At 40.0% G+C, this 17,191-nt stretch overlaps 1 protein-coding gene across 4 annotated transcripts in view; it reads left to right on the forward strand.

Moving 5' to 3' along the window:
- Window positions 1-836: 836 nt before the first annotated feature.
- The window catches only part of alk (ALK receptor tyrosine kinase), a 417,876-nt gene continuing 401,521 nt past the window's right edge, over window positions 837-17,191 (forward strand). For all 4 annotated transcript variants that reach the window (XM_082517110.1, XM_082517112.1, XM_082517111.1 and 1 more), the window contains exon 1: window positions 837-2,060. In XM_082517110.1, coding sequence (XP_082373236.1) covers window positions 1,316-2,060 — 745 coding nt within the window. In that variant the 5' untranslated portion in view covers window positions 837-1,315. The remainder of the gene's footprint in view (window positions 2,061-17,191) is intronic.

Genomic DNA, 17,191 nt, shown 5'->3' on the forward strand with positions numbered 1-17,191 from the left:
ACTCTAATCAGACTGTAAAAATTCCAGAGCAATTAGAGCCTTAATGGATTTGTCAGTGAAACTGAAGAGTGCAAATGATCTGCAGCATGTGATGACGCCATCTAGTGGGTGTCTTCTCTGATCAACTTTTAAAGTCAGCGAAGAAACTATTAATGTGAGGGAGGGAGAAGAAGAGAGGTGACTGAGTATCTTCTGGTATTTTTTAATCTCCTGCTCCAATCACCTACCCCTTAATTCCCAATTAAGGACACAGCCTGTGTGGCAAATGAACTGGCAAGATGGCAACACAGCTCCCTGATCTTTTAAAGAAGAAGGCTATTAGCCTCTGCACGTGAGACATAACAGAACCGCATGGGCTACAGCCCAAATAGCCTCCCTCTGAAACTATTTGATTTGCACACAACCGGTCCGGGAGAGTGCGACTAATCCAATCCAATTTCCGGACACGTAAAAGGCTCGGTGATTCATTGAAAAAAATCACCAAAGATAATGTGCCGAGCTGTGCAGCTACACCTCCTGGCGTTTCTAATTTCAATAAAGAAATAGGCAGAGTTACGGCTGCGCTGAGAGCGCATCACATGTGTCCATAACGACGCTTTTCGCACAAGGGAGTCGTGTTCAGAGAAAACGGTTTTTATTGACGTCAAATGGATGTGTGAATGACTTTACCGCATGTGCAGGCATGACAGCAGCGATCAGAGCTGCCAGTTCTGACCAAAGGAGCACCGAGATCTTCAGTAGACTGTAAACCAGTGAGGCTGTCCAAGAGGTTTCCAATTAGCCAGGACTGTGAGATTTTATTTGAAACTTTAATGGCGGCTCGACTCCTCCAAACTCATTGTGAATTCATTTAGTTGTGAGGGGAGAGAGGGACGCTGCATCCCGCTTCTGACAGAGAGACCACTTGTACCGCCGTCACAACTGTGCCAAGAGACAGGGAGTCTTTGAAAGCCACCGGAGCGGACCCGACCGGCATATCAATCAGCGTCCCGGAGAGCGACTCGCTAGGTTCGCACTGGTAATAAAAGGTATTGTCTCAGAGGTCTGTGTGCCGGGAACAGAGAGGGGATATGGCACTTTTCCCGCTTGCAAACCGGAGGATAGCAATAGTAGGTGGCAAACGAATGTAAAAGCCAGTTCCCCGTCGTCTTGCCACGGGTGCGCACCGGCAAAGAGGCGCAGGACACGCAGGATCATCGATTCGCACTTTGTGATTTTTGCGCTGCGTAACCTATGTGACAAGAGCGGAGAGGAAACGGTGAACGGTGGGATTAAGGCGTGCGTCTCCTAAACTAAACACTCAAATTCTCAAACCATGGACGCCAGGATATTATTTTTGCTTGTTTCTTCTGCGGCATTTCTCGCTGAGCTGCACTGCGCCTCGCCAAGGACCACATCGAGGACGGATCTGCCCGCTATCGGCTTCAGCAACATCAGCAACATCAGCGGGGAAAGCGGCGGCAAAAAAGACTCGAACCAAACCCAAATCTCCAGGAACAAGAGGAAAACACTGGCCGTGGATTTTGCGGTCCCCTCTCTGTTGCGCTATTATCTGGCGGAGTTCATAAAGAGACCCTTAAACGGCGACTGCCAGACTTTTAGCGGATGTTACACGGTGCGCGCAAACTTAAAAATGCAATGCATACCTTTACAGAAAACCATTTCTACTTTTGTGGACCTTAAGTCTGCAGCGGAATCAGCACTGAGGAACGCGTCTGCTGATGGACAGTTCCCCTCCTTCTACAAGCGACCGCTGACCAAAGTTCTGAAATTGGGCTTGACGAAGGCGAGCAGGAAATCTAACCAAGTTGTGGTGGAAATAGGAGAGGATTTAGTCAGGACGGGATGCGGGGGGCTGTCTGTGTACGAGGAGGCCCCGGTGTACATCCTGGAAATGGACCTCACAACTATTCTGGAGTGGTGGCTCGGCGCTGAGGGGGGGCGGCTCAGGGTCCGGCTTATGCCCGAGAAAAAGGCGCAGGTGCCAGGGATTGAGGATCGGTACACAGCGGCCATTCGAGCTTCAGACCCCCGCCTCTACCTCCAGATATCCTCCGCGGGTGAGTCCCTCTCTTCCACCCTCCCTTCGCGTTTTGCTCTCACTCTTTTGCCATGCGGTTCCCCCACACCCCCAGATGCAACTCGCTCACGGTTGTGATTTAAGTTCTGATGTGATTAATTTTTGATGCCGAATCCAGCGCGCTTGAAGTTGCGCGCTGGGTGTGCTTTGGCTGGCTTCAATTGTGGTAAAGAAATGATAGCACACGGAGGAAGATCTGTTATTTGGACTGCTCTGATGGGAAAATGATGACTGAGGTATAACTACGTGTGTGCGTGTGTGTGCGCGAGAAGAAAATACAGGAGGATTTCATACATTTAGTTCTGTTGCTCTGATTCAGAGGGCTCACCAGACCCCTGTTTTATTATTGATGCCCAGAGCAGCTCTGAGAGATGAACTGAATGCTGATTTAATTTCCAAACACTTTGATTATTTCCACTTGGTATCCATGATATGTATATGCAGCATCTTTAGAGGATTCTATGTAATCAGTTCTGAGATGATAATTATTATTTCATTTGAAGAGAGGCCTCATTGCTTTATAATAACACATCTATACTGCATAAGGATGACTATAGGGTATGCAATGATGCTTAAGTTGGAAAGGCCCCATCAGGGATTTATTTTTTAACTCCACTGGCTTCTTCTTAAAGACACCTTCTCAATTCCCCAAGCTAACCTGTACTACAGGTAGGGTGGAGATTTGAGAAAACAGGTTTTATTTTGATTAGGCACAAATTAAGCCATTATCTCTAAGAAAGCTTTAGCACGCAATACTCAAGGGTCCTTCCCCTGTTCTTCTGAGCATCGGCACAATCAGTGTAATTGCTTAATCACTTTGATGAGGTAGGCTGGCCCAGAAAAATGCAAGGGAATCCATCAGACAAAAGAAGAGGCTGGCTAGGCTGGAAAGAAGACACCCATCACCACCTCGACCACCTTTTCCCCTCAAGGACTGTGTACACATAGAAATGTATGCAAAATACACAGTGAAACTAAGAAAGCCATGACTGTACAATATGCAGTAAGTTATTGTCAGTGCTGGTTGCCACGTTAGGATTTCATTTGACATATGCTGTTATTACAAGTAGAGATGAAACACTTCAGTATGTCACACGCACACATCTGAGACTGTAGTAGAGAGGCATCTGAGTGGACTACCCGTGCAGCTCCCGGCAGGGATTCCAGCAACACAGCTGGTGGTGTTAACAGGTGGGAACCCATCTTGCGTTGATGCTATGATATGGTTTTTGCAGTAAACACATCATTTTTAGTTTATTTTTTAAAAGCACCCCTTTCACATTGTGACATTTAAGCAATACTTGAGAAAAACACTGAAGCCTACAACTTCCAGCAGCTCTGTTGCAGATCAGGATGGTTGCTATTGTGTGACTGTAAAAAAACAACAGGTACAGAAACAATGTGACATCTGCACAGGGAGGAAGTCAGAGCACCTGGATGGGTCAGCAAAATTTTGGACTTTGGCAAAGGATGTTTCCTTTCACTTGTCATTATGCTTTTGACACGCCTTCATGATAACCATGGTCTGTTGCAGAAACTATGATTTTCCCAAACCAGCTTGTGTACCAAAACAAACCCAAAAGTCATAAAAATGCTCACATCAGCGGTGTGCTTATATAAGCATTTTTTAACACCCAGCTTCTTTTTAATTGAAATGGAGGTAATATGTCGGCTCCCGGCAGGCTTTCTGCCCAAAACAGTTTTGAGTGTTCGCAGGTGGGAAGCCAGCAGGGGATGTTTTTTCTTTCCCCTGGGGGACTCAGCTGGATTTTTTTGAGAGCACCACTTTCTTTCACTTTAAAAACCACCAAGAGGCCATTTTCGTACATGTGAAGCCAAACCTTAACCACAACTGTGTCATATCAAAATTGTTTTATTTGCCCAACACTCTCTCTGACATATTTGTCCAGCTGACAGGGATTTAAATCAGCTGAAGCTCCTCCTATGTATCATTCTGGGGGACCATGACATCTTTAAGCAATACATTTATTATTTATTCATTTAATTTTGAGGAGAAGATGACATTCACACTTCAGCAAACTAGGTTTATGTGTGCTGCACTTATGTAAAACCAAAGAACAGCAAAAAACTGGAAATATACACTTCAATGAGCACTTACAGGATTTGATTGGAATAAATAGACTACTGTCCATTGTTTATTACCTCCATGATCATTTCTCATTTCGCCTCTATGCCGCATCCTTACATAACCCTAAAATTGATCACATATTTAATCATTCAGGAAGAGTGCTGCTCAGAGGCGCTTCGTATACGAAGCTTCGGCGAGAAGATATAGGCGTATCCTTTCATTTCAAATCTGTTGGTAGGGGGATGCAGTGAGAGCTAAGCATCAAAGTAGAAAAGGAAAATAGTAAAAGGACTGTTCTTTCACACACTAGCTCATTTTTCTCCTACTGTATGAAATAAGAAAGCAGGAATCTAAGCACAATGTCAACGTATGACAGAACATATAATATTATTGTTTTCTCTCTCAAACACACACACACACATATATATATACACATCTTAGAGGCATGCTGAAACCTATTTTCCTTACACTAATAGAAAACTGGATGTGTTGCCAGTAAAAGTACACACTTTTTATGATTCAAGTTGACAGACCATAGACAGCATGAAAGAGGAGCATAGATGCCGTGACATCACCCAGCGGTTCCTGAAGTCCTACTTAGAAGGCTTGAGGAGTATTTTCTCCGTCACCATTGTCTTGTTTTGAAACTGGATGTGAAGAAAGGGGTGGGTCTGACTATGAAACCATACACTGTAGTTTAAGAGTGTTCTACTGTTGCCTCTGTGTGATGTCAGTGATTGTGGAAATCTCCCTGATGCCCAAAGTTCTAGCTGTGAGCACAGCAGCCCTCCTGGTCACTACTAGTCGCAACAACACTGAAAGTGGAGTAGAAGGGAGCTAAAACACATTCTTATCAAATAAGAGGCACCAAGGCCTAGTATAAGAAATCCAAGAACAACAATATAAAGTTACCATAGATAACTAGCTAAGCCCTCTAAGGAGATTTTGCCTCTGATCTCAGTGCTTTCATTTTTCTACCTACTGTATACAAGTGGGACTGCACATAGTGTTACACAGTGGCCAGTTTTGGTCTGCATATGCTACAAGGAGGTAATGAAGTTAGCCTATTTTAGTGTTTTAGGTTTTTGCGTTGGGTTGTTAAAACAATAAATCATGTGTTGTCTTCAAAACAAACAACAACAACACGCGTAATATTTCTTTAGCATTTGTCAGAGAATGCTCAAAATTCACCAGCTCATCCCACTGAATTCACCCAGCACCGACAAAAGGTAAATTCCAGTTAAAATCTATTAGCTTCAAAGTCATAAAAACATGAAGCTACCTTTTTGTGACATATTTTAACCTGATCTTCAAGGTATACTGATTAGGGTTAACGATCTCACCTCACACAGCACATTATGATACAGGTCAGGTGAACTGCCAACTGTATAATTAGATGTAGGTGTCAGTCTGGGTGTGAATGTGTTGTCGGTATGAATAAGTTCACCTGGGAAAGGGCACTGACCTATAAAAGGAGTGTGCTGCTGTTTGCCTGGTGTCAGAATATGACAATTCCTGCAGATAATATAGTCTGGCGTGGTTCTTGCTGACCTTGATACTATACTGTCAAACAACACCTTTTTGTTTTCATTAACATTTTTTTCTTAATTTTAGAGCAGATCTCAGTACCAACCGAATCACCCACACATTACACTTCTACTACACATGTGAAACTTTACATGACAGGCTCCTCCCACCAGAGCACTGAACAAACTGCATGCTAATTCATGCTGTGGATGTAGTGTACTCATCAACACCTTTACCATGAAGACAGGGAGATGTGGCTACAGGCCAAATGAAAACTATCCAGCCTCAACTATGTGGTTGCAGATTAGCTCAACAAATGCTGGACAACCACTGTCGACTTCATTAACTAATCATCAAGGATGAGTATCTCTATAAAAGCAGAGGTGTTGCATGTTGAATGTTAAAGTTCATGATAGTACAATCGGATAAACTGGAACAATGGCTTGGAAACGTGCCATTCACAGGACGTCCAAAACAATGTCCTGTGGACAGATGAGACCAAAGTGGATACATTTGCAGTAATGCACAGCGCTCATGTTTGATAGAAACTAAACACAGCATATGAGCACGAACACCTCCCATGAACTCCTTAGCACAGTGGTGAAGAGTGATGATTTGGGCTCGTTTTGCAGCCACAGGACCCGAGCACCTTGGTGTCATTGAGTCAAACCATTAAAGTCTATATCAAAGTGTTTTAGAGACTAATCCGCGGCCATCTATCAGACAGCTAAAGCTTGGCCCAAACTGGGTCAACAGCAGCAAATCAGATCAACACAGAATGATTGAAAAAGAAAATAATCAAAGTGTTGGAAGGGCCCATTCAAAGATCACACCTCAACCCAACTGAAATGTAGTGGTGGGAACCCAAGGAGGCTAAGGTCAACACTGTAAAGAAGAGTGTCATATTGTTGTGTTTAAATTTTGTCTCAAACTGATAAAATTAAAGTCAGAAAGTTACTTCAAGCTATTTCTGCTAAAGGTGGCTCTGGAAATATTGGCATTATGTTTTTTTTTTTTACAGGACTATACAGAGTACTGTGAAAACCCTTTTTCCCATGATTGCATGTGGTTTACCTCTACCTCTGGTTATCGTCACATAACCCTTGCCAGATCATACATTGTGAGACTGAATATTTTGTATGGGATTTTGAATAGATTTGCCAAATCACAGTTTATGTGATGCTGGTTAAATTCACTTCTAAACAAAAGGGAATTATCATGAATGATCATGGGTAAGAAATGACAGAAGTATTCACAACATGGGTGGACTCCACTGACACTATAAGCCTCACATTGTATGCTCAGTGCCTTCGACTTGATTACTCTGTTGCCTGTTTGCAGAGCCACAGTTATTGTAGATAAGTGATGATTACATTGTGTGTTTCTGCAAAGCAAAACTGTGTTTACTTGCTGCTGATCCACAGAAAGACATGAGCTCTGAACATTTCACACACGCACGCACACACCTGTCCTCCCTCCGTGTCTTTCTGTTGTCACGAACTCCCTCCTCCGTACAAAATGCCTCAACACTAGGCTCCAATGAGTATTGTCTCACTTTTTCAGCATTTTTACGCCCCTGACTCACCAATGTTTGGCATTTTTCTGTGTAATGTACATGCTACACTTGTTTTTCCAGCCTCCAGAAAGACGCTGGCTATTAGCATGAAATAAATACCCGCCATGGCACCCAGAATAATTTGACAATCAGGGAAGCATGCCTGCGGGAATCAAGGCATTAAACTCTGCACAGTGCATTTATACTTACTCGCCTTGTGCGCTCTATGGGGGACACCATTAATAAGAAATACTTCTACCAGTTACAATATAAGAGAAGGGAAACAATGCTCTGCAGGTGTGATAAAGATATGGCCTCCACTTTATTAACCTTTGTTATGTTTACCAAGTGGTGCCATAAATAGGTTGCAAAAGAATCTTTAAATGATTTCAGCGTTGGAAGCTGGAAGAAGTCGAGCTTCCGCCTCATTAAGCTGCATATACCTTCCTCAGAGCTCGTTGGGAAGCTGATGTTTCTCGTCGCTCCATTAGCAAAGAGTGTCTTCATGAACACACTTAACAGAATTTGATTGAAGCCCTAAAGTAAAAGACTGCTACCATCATGCTTGAAAGGAGCAGCTGTGCATGTTAGAGCATTTCTTGCCATATTTGCCATTCAGCTCAGCCTCAAATCCAAACACATGATTTTCTATTGAGCGTCACCAGTATGCCATTTCCTTGGAGAGCCTCAAAATTGAATCCTAGTGTGTGGATGTTTTACGCGTTTAGCAAACTCAGTAATTCCTTCTGAATCATAAAGGAAGCAAACAGTACATTACATACTCAGCACTTTGTTTACCTTGTGTTGTCTGTGGCCCTTCTGGAAGAGATTTCTCTTTGGAAGATGGAAAAACAACGTAATTTTCAAAAGCTTTTCCTTTGTCTCCTGACGAAGTAGCTGGTGTAGTAGCCTCGAGAGAAGTTTAATCTATGGCGCTAGAGAGTGTAGTCGGTCCGACAAAAGTTACTGTTCACCCAGCATAATTACAGTCATTTGTAAACAAGCGTTCACAGACACACTCAATTAATTTTATCATTATTCATCTTCATTTTTTAAGTAATTATTGTCATTTGAATTGTTTTGTTGCATTGTCATTAACTTCATAGCTAAACGTGATTGACTTGTTTTTGCAGTAATAATTATGTGTATTCATGCCAATGAAAAACATGCTAATGTGAATTTGAAGGCAGGATTTCTGTGATTACGATCCCGCCAACTCACAGGCCCAATCACCACTCGAGCTGAGAAGATTAGTCTTTTAATTTATGAGTCACAATTATTTCCACAATATGCCAAACATTGCCAGGCTCTAACTTCTAGCACATTTGTCGTTGCCTTTCTTCTGTGTTACAATAGAACAGCTTTGAGTTTCAGACATTTCAGATGGTTGTTAGGACAAATATGAGAATAAATAAACAGGTAATTTAAAAGTTATTTACTAGTTCCGGCACTTTTTTGTGTTTATTTAAGACCAAAATGAAGATGTTCTGAGATTGGGCCTATAAGAATCAAAAACCTCACTTGTAGTAATTTTGGCTTATTTTCTGTTCAAGGCAATTTTCTTGTGGACCTCTAGATTATTTTCAGCAGGACTCCTACTTTTGAATCGCTCGATAGTCCTGTTTGGTCTAATTGCACGTGTGCATCTGCAGTGTGTGCTGGATCTCAAATGTGTCAAAACGGTGATCCTTCAACTTGATTTTCATTTTCAGTAAGTGGACAAAGTCATGGGGAGGCAAATCTGGTAAGTGGTCCAGATGGTGAGCAGACTGTGTTAGTGTGGCCAAAAGATGTTATTAATGTGTTCTGTGTCGACATGCTCCACAATTCAGATCACTGCTGCTGAGTATTCTCTCTCAGATGCCTCAAGATGCTGCAGCAGAACTTTGCATTGACAGTCTCGCCCAAGGAGGCAAATTCATGTGCAGAATCTCCCGAATTAAACAAGAGAAATCCCTGCATTTGGGATTGGAAATAGTTGATTTTTTTTTTTGTTACTGAAAACTGCTCTACTTACCAGCGACGATCCTTAGTATTTCTTATATACCTGTTAATGTTTTTTTTTTTACACAAGTTTGCCGTTAATGGTGAAATGATAGCATGACACAGAAATGTTCAAAATACACCTTCAAGTGAGCATTCAGAAGCTCACTGGATGTGTTGTGAAAATGTATCTGATACCAAACTGAGCCTAACCTAGAACAAACTCTAATATAACACAAACACACAGCCTGTGACAATAAAAAATGTAAGTTTTCAAAATAATGATCTGTATAAAAGCTAAAAGATTATCTAATACCATCTTGACCTCCAGAAAATGAAAATTTAAAAAATGACCATAGTACACTGATAACTGTTTTCAAGCGCGCAGGCCTCTGAAGGGTTGCAGGCATTCAGGGTGGGTTTAAAAAAGTAGTAAAAAGTCTTCATTTTGCAGGGCTAAAGACCTTAAAAAATACACTGACACGTATCGGCTTGCACCTTCTTCAGGGTGTAGAGATACTAAGACACCAAACAGAGCAATTATAGCTTCACTCACCACAGATGTACTACGCTAATTAAATGCATCATTTTCTTTAGCTTCTAGGGGCAATGGCAAGCACATTTCTCTAGCCTTTAAGGATATCACCTAGGAAGTACATAGCCCTCTGATAAGGGTGTTTATAAACACTTTTCTAACCAAAGATAGTGAAAACATAAGAAGTTAAACTCTATAAATAATAAAAAGGAACAGAACAAATACACTGAAGGCTCAGAATGATAGTTAACCTTTGCAGAATTTTAAAAATTCCTTTAAGATCCTTCAGAAAGTCACAAAGGATCCATGGAAAGCATGGATCACTCACCTCATCCATGTCAATTTATTCATAAGCAGTGTCTCAAGAAAAGTAATATATTACACATAACTCGTTATTTGTTTTTTTTAAAGTAATGGAGTACGTTACGTAATTACTCACCGGAGAAAGTAACTGATACACCACTTGTTACATTACTTTCCCATTACTCCATAAAATGTCTTGAACAAATTGTTACATAATTATCAGTTAACAATATAGGCAACAGAGCCGCACAGCAACAAATCTCTATCCTAATGAGGACACACATACGCTCTTTCTTTTAGTTTTTACATATGAACACAAAGTCAATACTACAGATCAAAGATGAAAACCAGCCCAAAGAGACTTCAAAGCCATTTCCACAGTTATTCTACTTTAGAAACATGAACAGGTAGAAATAAAGGCTGCAAGTCTGACTGCTCACTCAGCTTGAAAATCACTCTGGTCTCTTGGCTAGCTTTCTGTCAGCATGCTGTCTGTGCAGATGCTTGCAAAGTTCTGTATGCAGTATAATCTGGTTGTTTCTGTCTTAGATGCAGTTTCCTCATTACCATTGCAGTTTTTTCTTTTGTGCAATAAAAATAAAAGTAATGTCGACAACTTATCTCCTCAAAAGCTGTTTTGTGCCAACATTTTTGTCCTCCCGCGGACTTACTGAAATCAGTTAATTGTAGCACAGGTAGAAAAAGGTAGTAATTACTGAGTTTAGCACAGTATGTATTACCGCATTACTGAAACACGTTACTTTGTAACCTTCCTGATTTGAAGACAAGCTGGCACTGCAAAATATAATAATGTTCACCTTCCTGGTTGAATCTGGCTCAAACCTTTCACTCTTTGATGAAGCTTCTGGGGAAACAGATGAGAAGAAAGTTGTACTGTTCAGAAGTCAAGAGATCCATTTATATCCCTTTAATTTGGCTTAAACCAAATATAGACATTCACTAAAAGAAAAATAATAGCTACAGCCAAGCATGAAGATGTCAATATGTCAGTGATTTACTGCTTTAGGGTGACTTGCAATTATTGAGTGAATCATAAGTTCAGCTCTTGGACAGAAAATCAGTTATTAGTCTGTTAGCTGTAACTGAAACACTAATGTGAAACATAATGATCCCAAGAATTTGAGAAATCCCAAACCTCTAAATTTCTCAAAAAATATTCCACCACAGTAATGTGAAAGCCTGATTTCTCGATACTGGAAGTGTTTGGTTGTTGTGGCAGATTTCAAAGCAAACTATTAAGCAACAAGAAGAAATGGGTGACCTTTTTGCTTCAAGAGTTACAACTTAAAACTTGTATTTTGTGTGGACTAAAGTTTCATTTGTTTTATGTTAACTTCTGATTAAAGAGATGGCATTGTAGTTTGCAGAAGATACAGAAACACAGGAAATAAGGATGAACAAAAATAAGTTTTTGTTCATCCTGTGACACGCCATTTCCCGTTGCCCAGCATGAGCTACTGCATGATAGATTAGTGTATGTAATACACAATTATATGGCAGACTAATAAACACTAGGTAAGTTAAGAACGAACATTTCTGGGGACTGCCTGAGGGTGCACAAGGGTGCTCCTATGAGAACCATAAACCTCCAAGAACCATTTTTCCTGATTACATTCACTCCACCTACATGAATTTTAAGTTGGAAGATGCTGTTAGTGAAGCTGTTGTTGTGTGACACTGGTTTTATGCTAAAAAGTGCATGCGTGAATTTGCACTGTGATATTAATACAATGCACCGGTCTATATCAAAAAAAGACCGGTGGCTGTTTTTGTTATATGTCATGAAATTTGAAACAAGCCATCAGTCTCTGACAGAAGGTTCCTCTGGCAGACTTCAGTGCCTCGAACCACTGATGATATACTCCAAAAGCCAGAGTGTCAAATGTTTTTCTTTGCCTGCATAACCAGCTTGTTGTTTTGTGGTCACTGATAATGTTAATTAAACCACACCAATTCAGACTTGCTTTGGCTGTTTTGAGGTCTCTTGCTTTCTTTTAAAAAAAAAAGAATGCGTCAGCATTCTCAGAGTACGTTTCCACCACCGCATATATGCTTAGTAAAGCCTGGAATTTATCATCGCTTAATTTCTCTGCATGCTGTTTTATTGTGTTGTGTTAGGCCGACGTCATTCAACATGTGTATCGTCTCTGCTAGTGTTCATATGTTTGTTGTTTTAATACAGTCGCTGCCAAGTGTATGTTTGAATCGCTTACTCTTTAGTAGGAGCAGAGCAGAACTGTGATAATTCCCACTGCAGACATTTCAAAATGATCGGACTTGCTCCAAAAGTTACATGAAAAAATTCCAAATGTGCCTAATGAAAATATCTTCTAATTGCAAACTTTACCAAAAGAGATTCATTCAAAAAATCTAAATAAAGGAACAGCCTCAACACTGGAAACAAATCATGCTGAATCATATAATGTACAGTATAAGTTTGACTAATTACCACATTAAAAAGAGACCATTTACTACTAATTACCTTGTGGCAAAAAATATGTTCATTTACTTTTGTTACCCAGCACAGCTCAGCCAGATGAGCTTTTTAAAAAAATCCAAATTCTTCACACATACAGGCTGCACCTTTTTATACATGTAGAAGAAGAAAACAAGATTTGCAGTTCAAGCAGCAGGCAGTCCTACAATTTGAAACGATTTGCTGAACATCCCGTCGCCAGCTTTGTTTACCTGCCTGCACACAAATGCACAAGTCCTGACTTCACAGGTGCAGTTACCCAACCACCACCTAAAAAGAAGTGACTCCTGAATCTACACACAGGCATACACTACAAGCAGCCACCATTTTCCACATCAGTATACAGATGAAAAGTGATGGCAAACTCCAAGTAAGAGAGAAAGTTGAACCTCCAACTGGATTACTGGGATTAATATCATTATAACAATCATAGTATGCATCTGTATATATGTCTGTATATACCCCATATATTCGCCTACTTAATGAGTCGGCTAAACTTTGCACAAATATCACTGCACATACAGCAATTACTGACATCTGTATGTTTTTTTTTTTTTTTTAAAGATTTAATTATTAACCCCAATTCTTTTGATTTTTGTACATATTATATTAATTAATTATAATCTGTAAATGTGATGTTATGTTCTCCTTTTGTTTGTTTAACATATCACATTCAATGTACATTGTCCATTCGTGACAAGTTACTTAACGTTCACCAGAATTTGTATCTGTGAATGAATTTTGTTTGAATCACCGCAAAATACGGGAAAAGGAAGTGGGGGGAAAAAAAGTTGCAGGCTAGTAGCTGTAATGTAATTGAAAAGAATATCAAAAACTATATGCATTACTGAAAAAAATGCACATCATTTGACTTGAAACATTTTGAAATAGCAGCTGTCATCTTTTATGTACAGTCTATGGACATTTTCTATGGAAAAAGTGAAGTGGCGTCATTCTTAAGCTGAATTTAAAATGTAAATACTTTGGTGGGACTGCAGTTTAAATGGAGCTCGATGGCACACTGCACCTGTTGACCTTTAATTTAGTCCTTCCAGGTGGAAACCCGCAGTGCCACAGGAAAAGTGACATGACATTGCAAGTGTGGATTCATGGTAATCAATGGGACTCCTGACATTTAAAATTGTATCAATCAACTGCTAATGGTAAAATCAATAGGAAGTCAGAATGACAGGCCACTTTATTATTTATACATTTCTATGATCAATTCACTCAAAAAGTCAGCAGTGTTGTGACACCCCAGTGGACCCATGACACCCTGTACACTTGATCGATACTGCACATCACAATGAGCATGATCAAGTGCATGTGTCTCAGTGTTGGCTTCAAACTAGTCTTCATTTGGTGATGGCGTGCTTGCAGATATAGTGTCACTATATAGGACAAAGCAAAGAATTCAACATAAATAGAAGAGCTTGCCCTGCCGTAGTTCGCCAGTCTGTGTTAGTGTAATACATTGACTGAGTCCTCTGATTCAGAGCACTGGCAATACAAACTTGGTGCTCAAATGTCTGTGTAGCTTGACTGAACTAAGTGCAGGGATATCATTAGCACTATACACTGTCAACACGTGCGCATTTCCATGTAAACCCATTTGAAGTATTGCAAACATAGTAGTTTCTGTTCTGATTTAAGAAAACACCAGTTCTGTGTCACTATGCCCAGTGAAAACTTAATGCATTTTAATGAGATAGCCCTTGAATCTGCTCAGATTCATTTATGACAGTCACACATTGAACAGGTCTGCTGTCAGCGTAATGAGACGGCTGATTTTTCTGGGCTTAAAGAAAGTGAAGAAATCATTAATTTAGCTGCCTGAGCTGGTGACTTGTACGGCCTGTGAAGCGGCCCTCACATTAGTTGGCTCCATCTCAAAAGCTCACAGACCGCAACTGTTGCCCAAAACACAAGCTGTTAGCATTCTGTAGGCAGCCATACTTCAAATAAAATATGAAAATGGCAAGCTTGCCAAATTGGTAGCTACAGATAAACACCTTGACAGTGTAAACAGCAGCTAATGCCCTTTATGATATTAATCACCCTGATTGTAGTTAATGCTTATGTCACTGTTTTGTAAATTAGCTGGGCTCAAGGTGACTTTGGCTGTGATACCTTTTTCATTCCTTATTCAGCAGCACGGTCTCTTTTCTTCTTTCCCCTGATGTTTTACTTATTTATGCCACTTGTGTTTTTCAGTTTTTTCCTCTTTTTTTTTCAAAAAAGCTGCCTGTTTGATTAATGGTTATGCTTGCGAGAGGCCTCAGCACTAGAGTTTAGCTTAGAGCTGCTGTAGAGTTGAACACATACTGTACACGAGCTGCATGTGAAGCTCACATCCTGAGATGCTCCACTTTCATAATGGGAAATGTAAATAATGTGCATAATCAGTGGTCATACTGTTCTTGAAATTGTGCACTGTATACTACCTTATGTGTATAGCTCATTTTATATTTGTCCTTGCCATTTATTAGACAGAATATATTTTACATTAAATTTACATTAAATTAATTTTACTATTAAAACAAGCCAATGGCTGGAAAACATGCAAAAAGTTATCAGTAAAGGCTTTCCGACCAAAATCCTTCCAAACAACTAAGTAAAGTGTACGCTGTAAAGTGTAAATAACCTTTTCCTAAATCTAACCAAGTCTTTTTAGTGCCTATTCCTGAAGAATATAAAAAAAGGAGTCAAAAGTTTAAAGGAGGATGTGGACTTTGTTGTTCACCCTTCTGCATTCGTCTCCAGACTTCCAGAAGCCTTTCTCTTAGAAAGGCCTGAAACCAAACGTCTCCCACTTGTGAAAAATGCTGCTTGTTATGCTTGTGTATACAGAAAACATGATAAGATGGGTACTTTGTTAGTCTCACTAACCATCAGCAGTAAAATGATTCTTCAAAGGGCTTAAATTAATATTAACAGCCAGTTGGGGGTGCTTGACTAAGATCACACTTGCATAAGTAGGTCCAGAGAAGTAGAGGTGCACTAGGTCACGCTCCAACTTTTATATTCTGCACTGAGCATTGATTTGTTTAAAACAGTCAGAGTTTAATCAAATTCCTACAAATGTGAGTCGAATTAAAAATCCGCCAGTGTTGGTAATTAAATGGTCAAAGTCTAGGATTGAATGTATGACTGTATATATGAAGTCCTTTTAAAAGGATTTAGTGTAAATTTACACTTTCCTGACATGCATTATGCATAATACATTATGCATTACACACTCTTGACTTCCACTTAAAACTACAGTATTGATTTTATTATTACAAACTAATTAAAAATAACTAAACTAATTATTGCAAAAAAGGAATCCCTACAATTCACTACCAGTTTAGCTGTGTATTTTTTTACAGTGAGAACAACAAGGAAATGTACTGTTGAAAGAAAGTGTTCATCTCATTTTGTCTTTAAATTGCATCCTTGCTTTTATGCTTTTGTGATTCTGACAAAGAAGAACTATGTTCATATATACCAGATAAACTATGTTTCATTGATGGACATGTTTCTCATGGCTTATTTCCTGTCTTTCCTCACTTGTTTCCTGCCATTACTTAACCTGAAGGAAATGAATATGAAGACTGAATTGAAGACAGATGTATATAATCATACATTAGTACTTTGTTTTAAGTTTTGAATTAATAACCACTTGGAGTTGTATTTCTAGTCTTCTGGGAAAACAAGTGCAATATTTCACTTTCTTGTAGCTCTGTATTGGTCCTCACCAATAAGCTGGTGTCTTCAATGAAATGGCTACAATATAGAAGAAGGCCCCTCACTACAAGTGGCCCCTTTCATAGATTAATGGAATATAATATAAACATATTGATTAGAGCAGCTTTAATGGTATGATTAAAATATATATACATGTGATATTGTTGTATGTCCCAGAAAAGGTTTTTAAATCATTAAAATATTCGGGCATATGACAGGGTGGCAAAGGAAAAGTGGATGTATAAAGGAGGTAGGAAGGTTACATGTTAAGAATAGTCTAATACATCCATGGTCTTTCCAGTCTAGTGAAGCCCTGCCACTAAGCTTTTCTCTGTTGTCAGATTGTCCTTGGGTGTTCACACATCTTAAGTCAGACTTATATTTGAACTAAATCAAACCAATCTGTGTGACACTAAGCAGTGAACTATGAAGCATCAGAGAGGAACATGGACACTTTGAAGAGAAAAACCCAACATTCACCAGGAGTAAAAAAGCCATTACCAGATATGGTGCAGTTGCCATACACAAGAAGTCAGTCAGTTTGAGAGGAGCAGCCTGAGTGCTCTCAGGCCACATCCCCAGCTCCCTTTATGATCTCTAATGGGATTGTTGAGGAGCGCCAGCAGCATCCTCATCACAGGACAAAACCCACCTAATGGGATATGATTCGCCATGAAAGGGCGAGGAAGAGCAGTTTCTCACTGAACCCACTTATCCCTTAAAACGTCCATATCCCCACCTCCACATCTATTTCTCCCGTAGGAGGCTGGCACCCAAATTCTGACATCAGTACTCCTATTCTCGTGACACATACAGATTTTATGTTTGGGTGTTGTACAGACAAAGAGTCAGAGCATCAGTGCCATGAGACACAGTGTTTGTGGCTTATCAAATCC

This window comes from Aulonocara stuartgranti, assembly GCF_965226115.1.
Source record: "Aulonocara stuartgranti genome assembly, chromosome: 19".
Lineage (NCBI taxonomy): Eukaryota > Metazoa > Chordata > Actinopteri > Cichliformes > Cichlidae > Aulonocara > Aulonocara stuartgranti.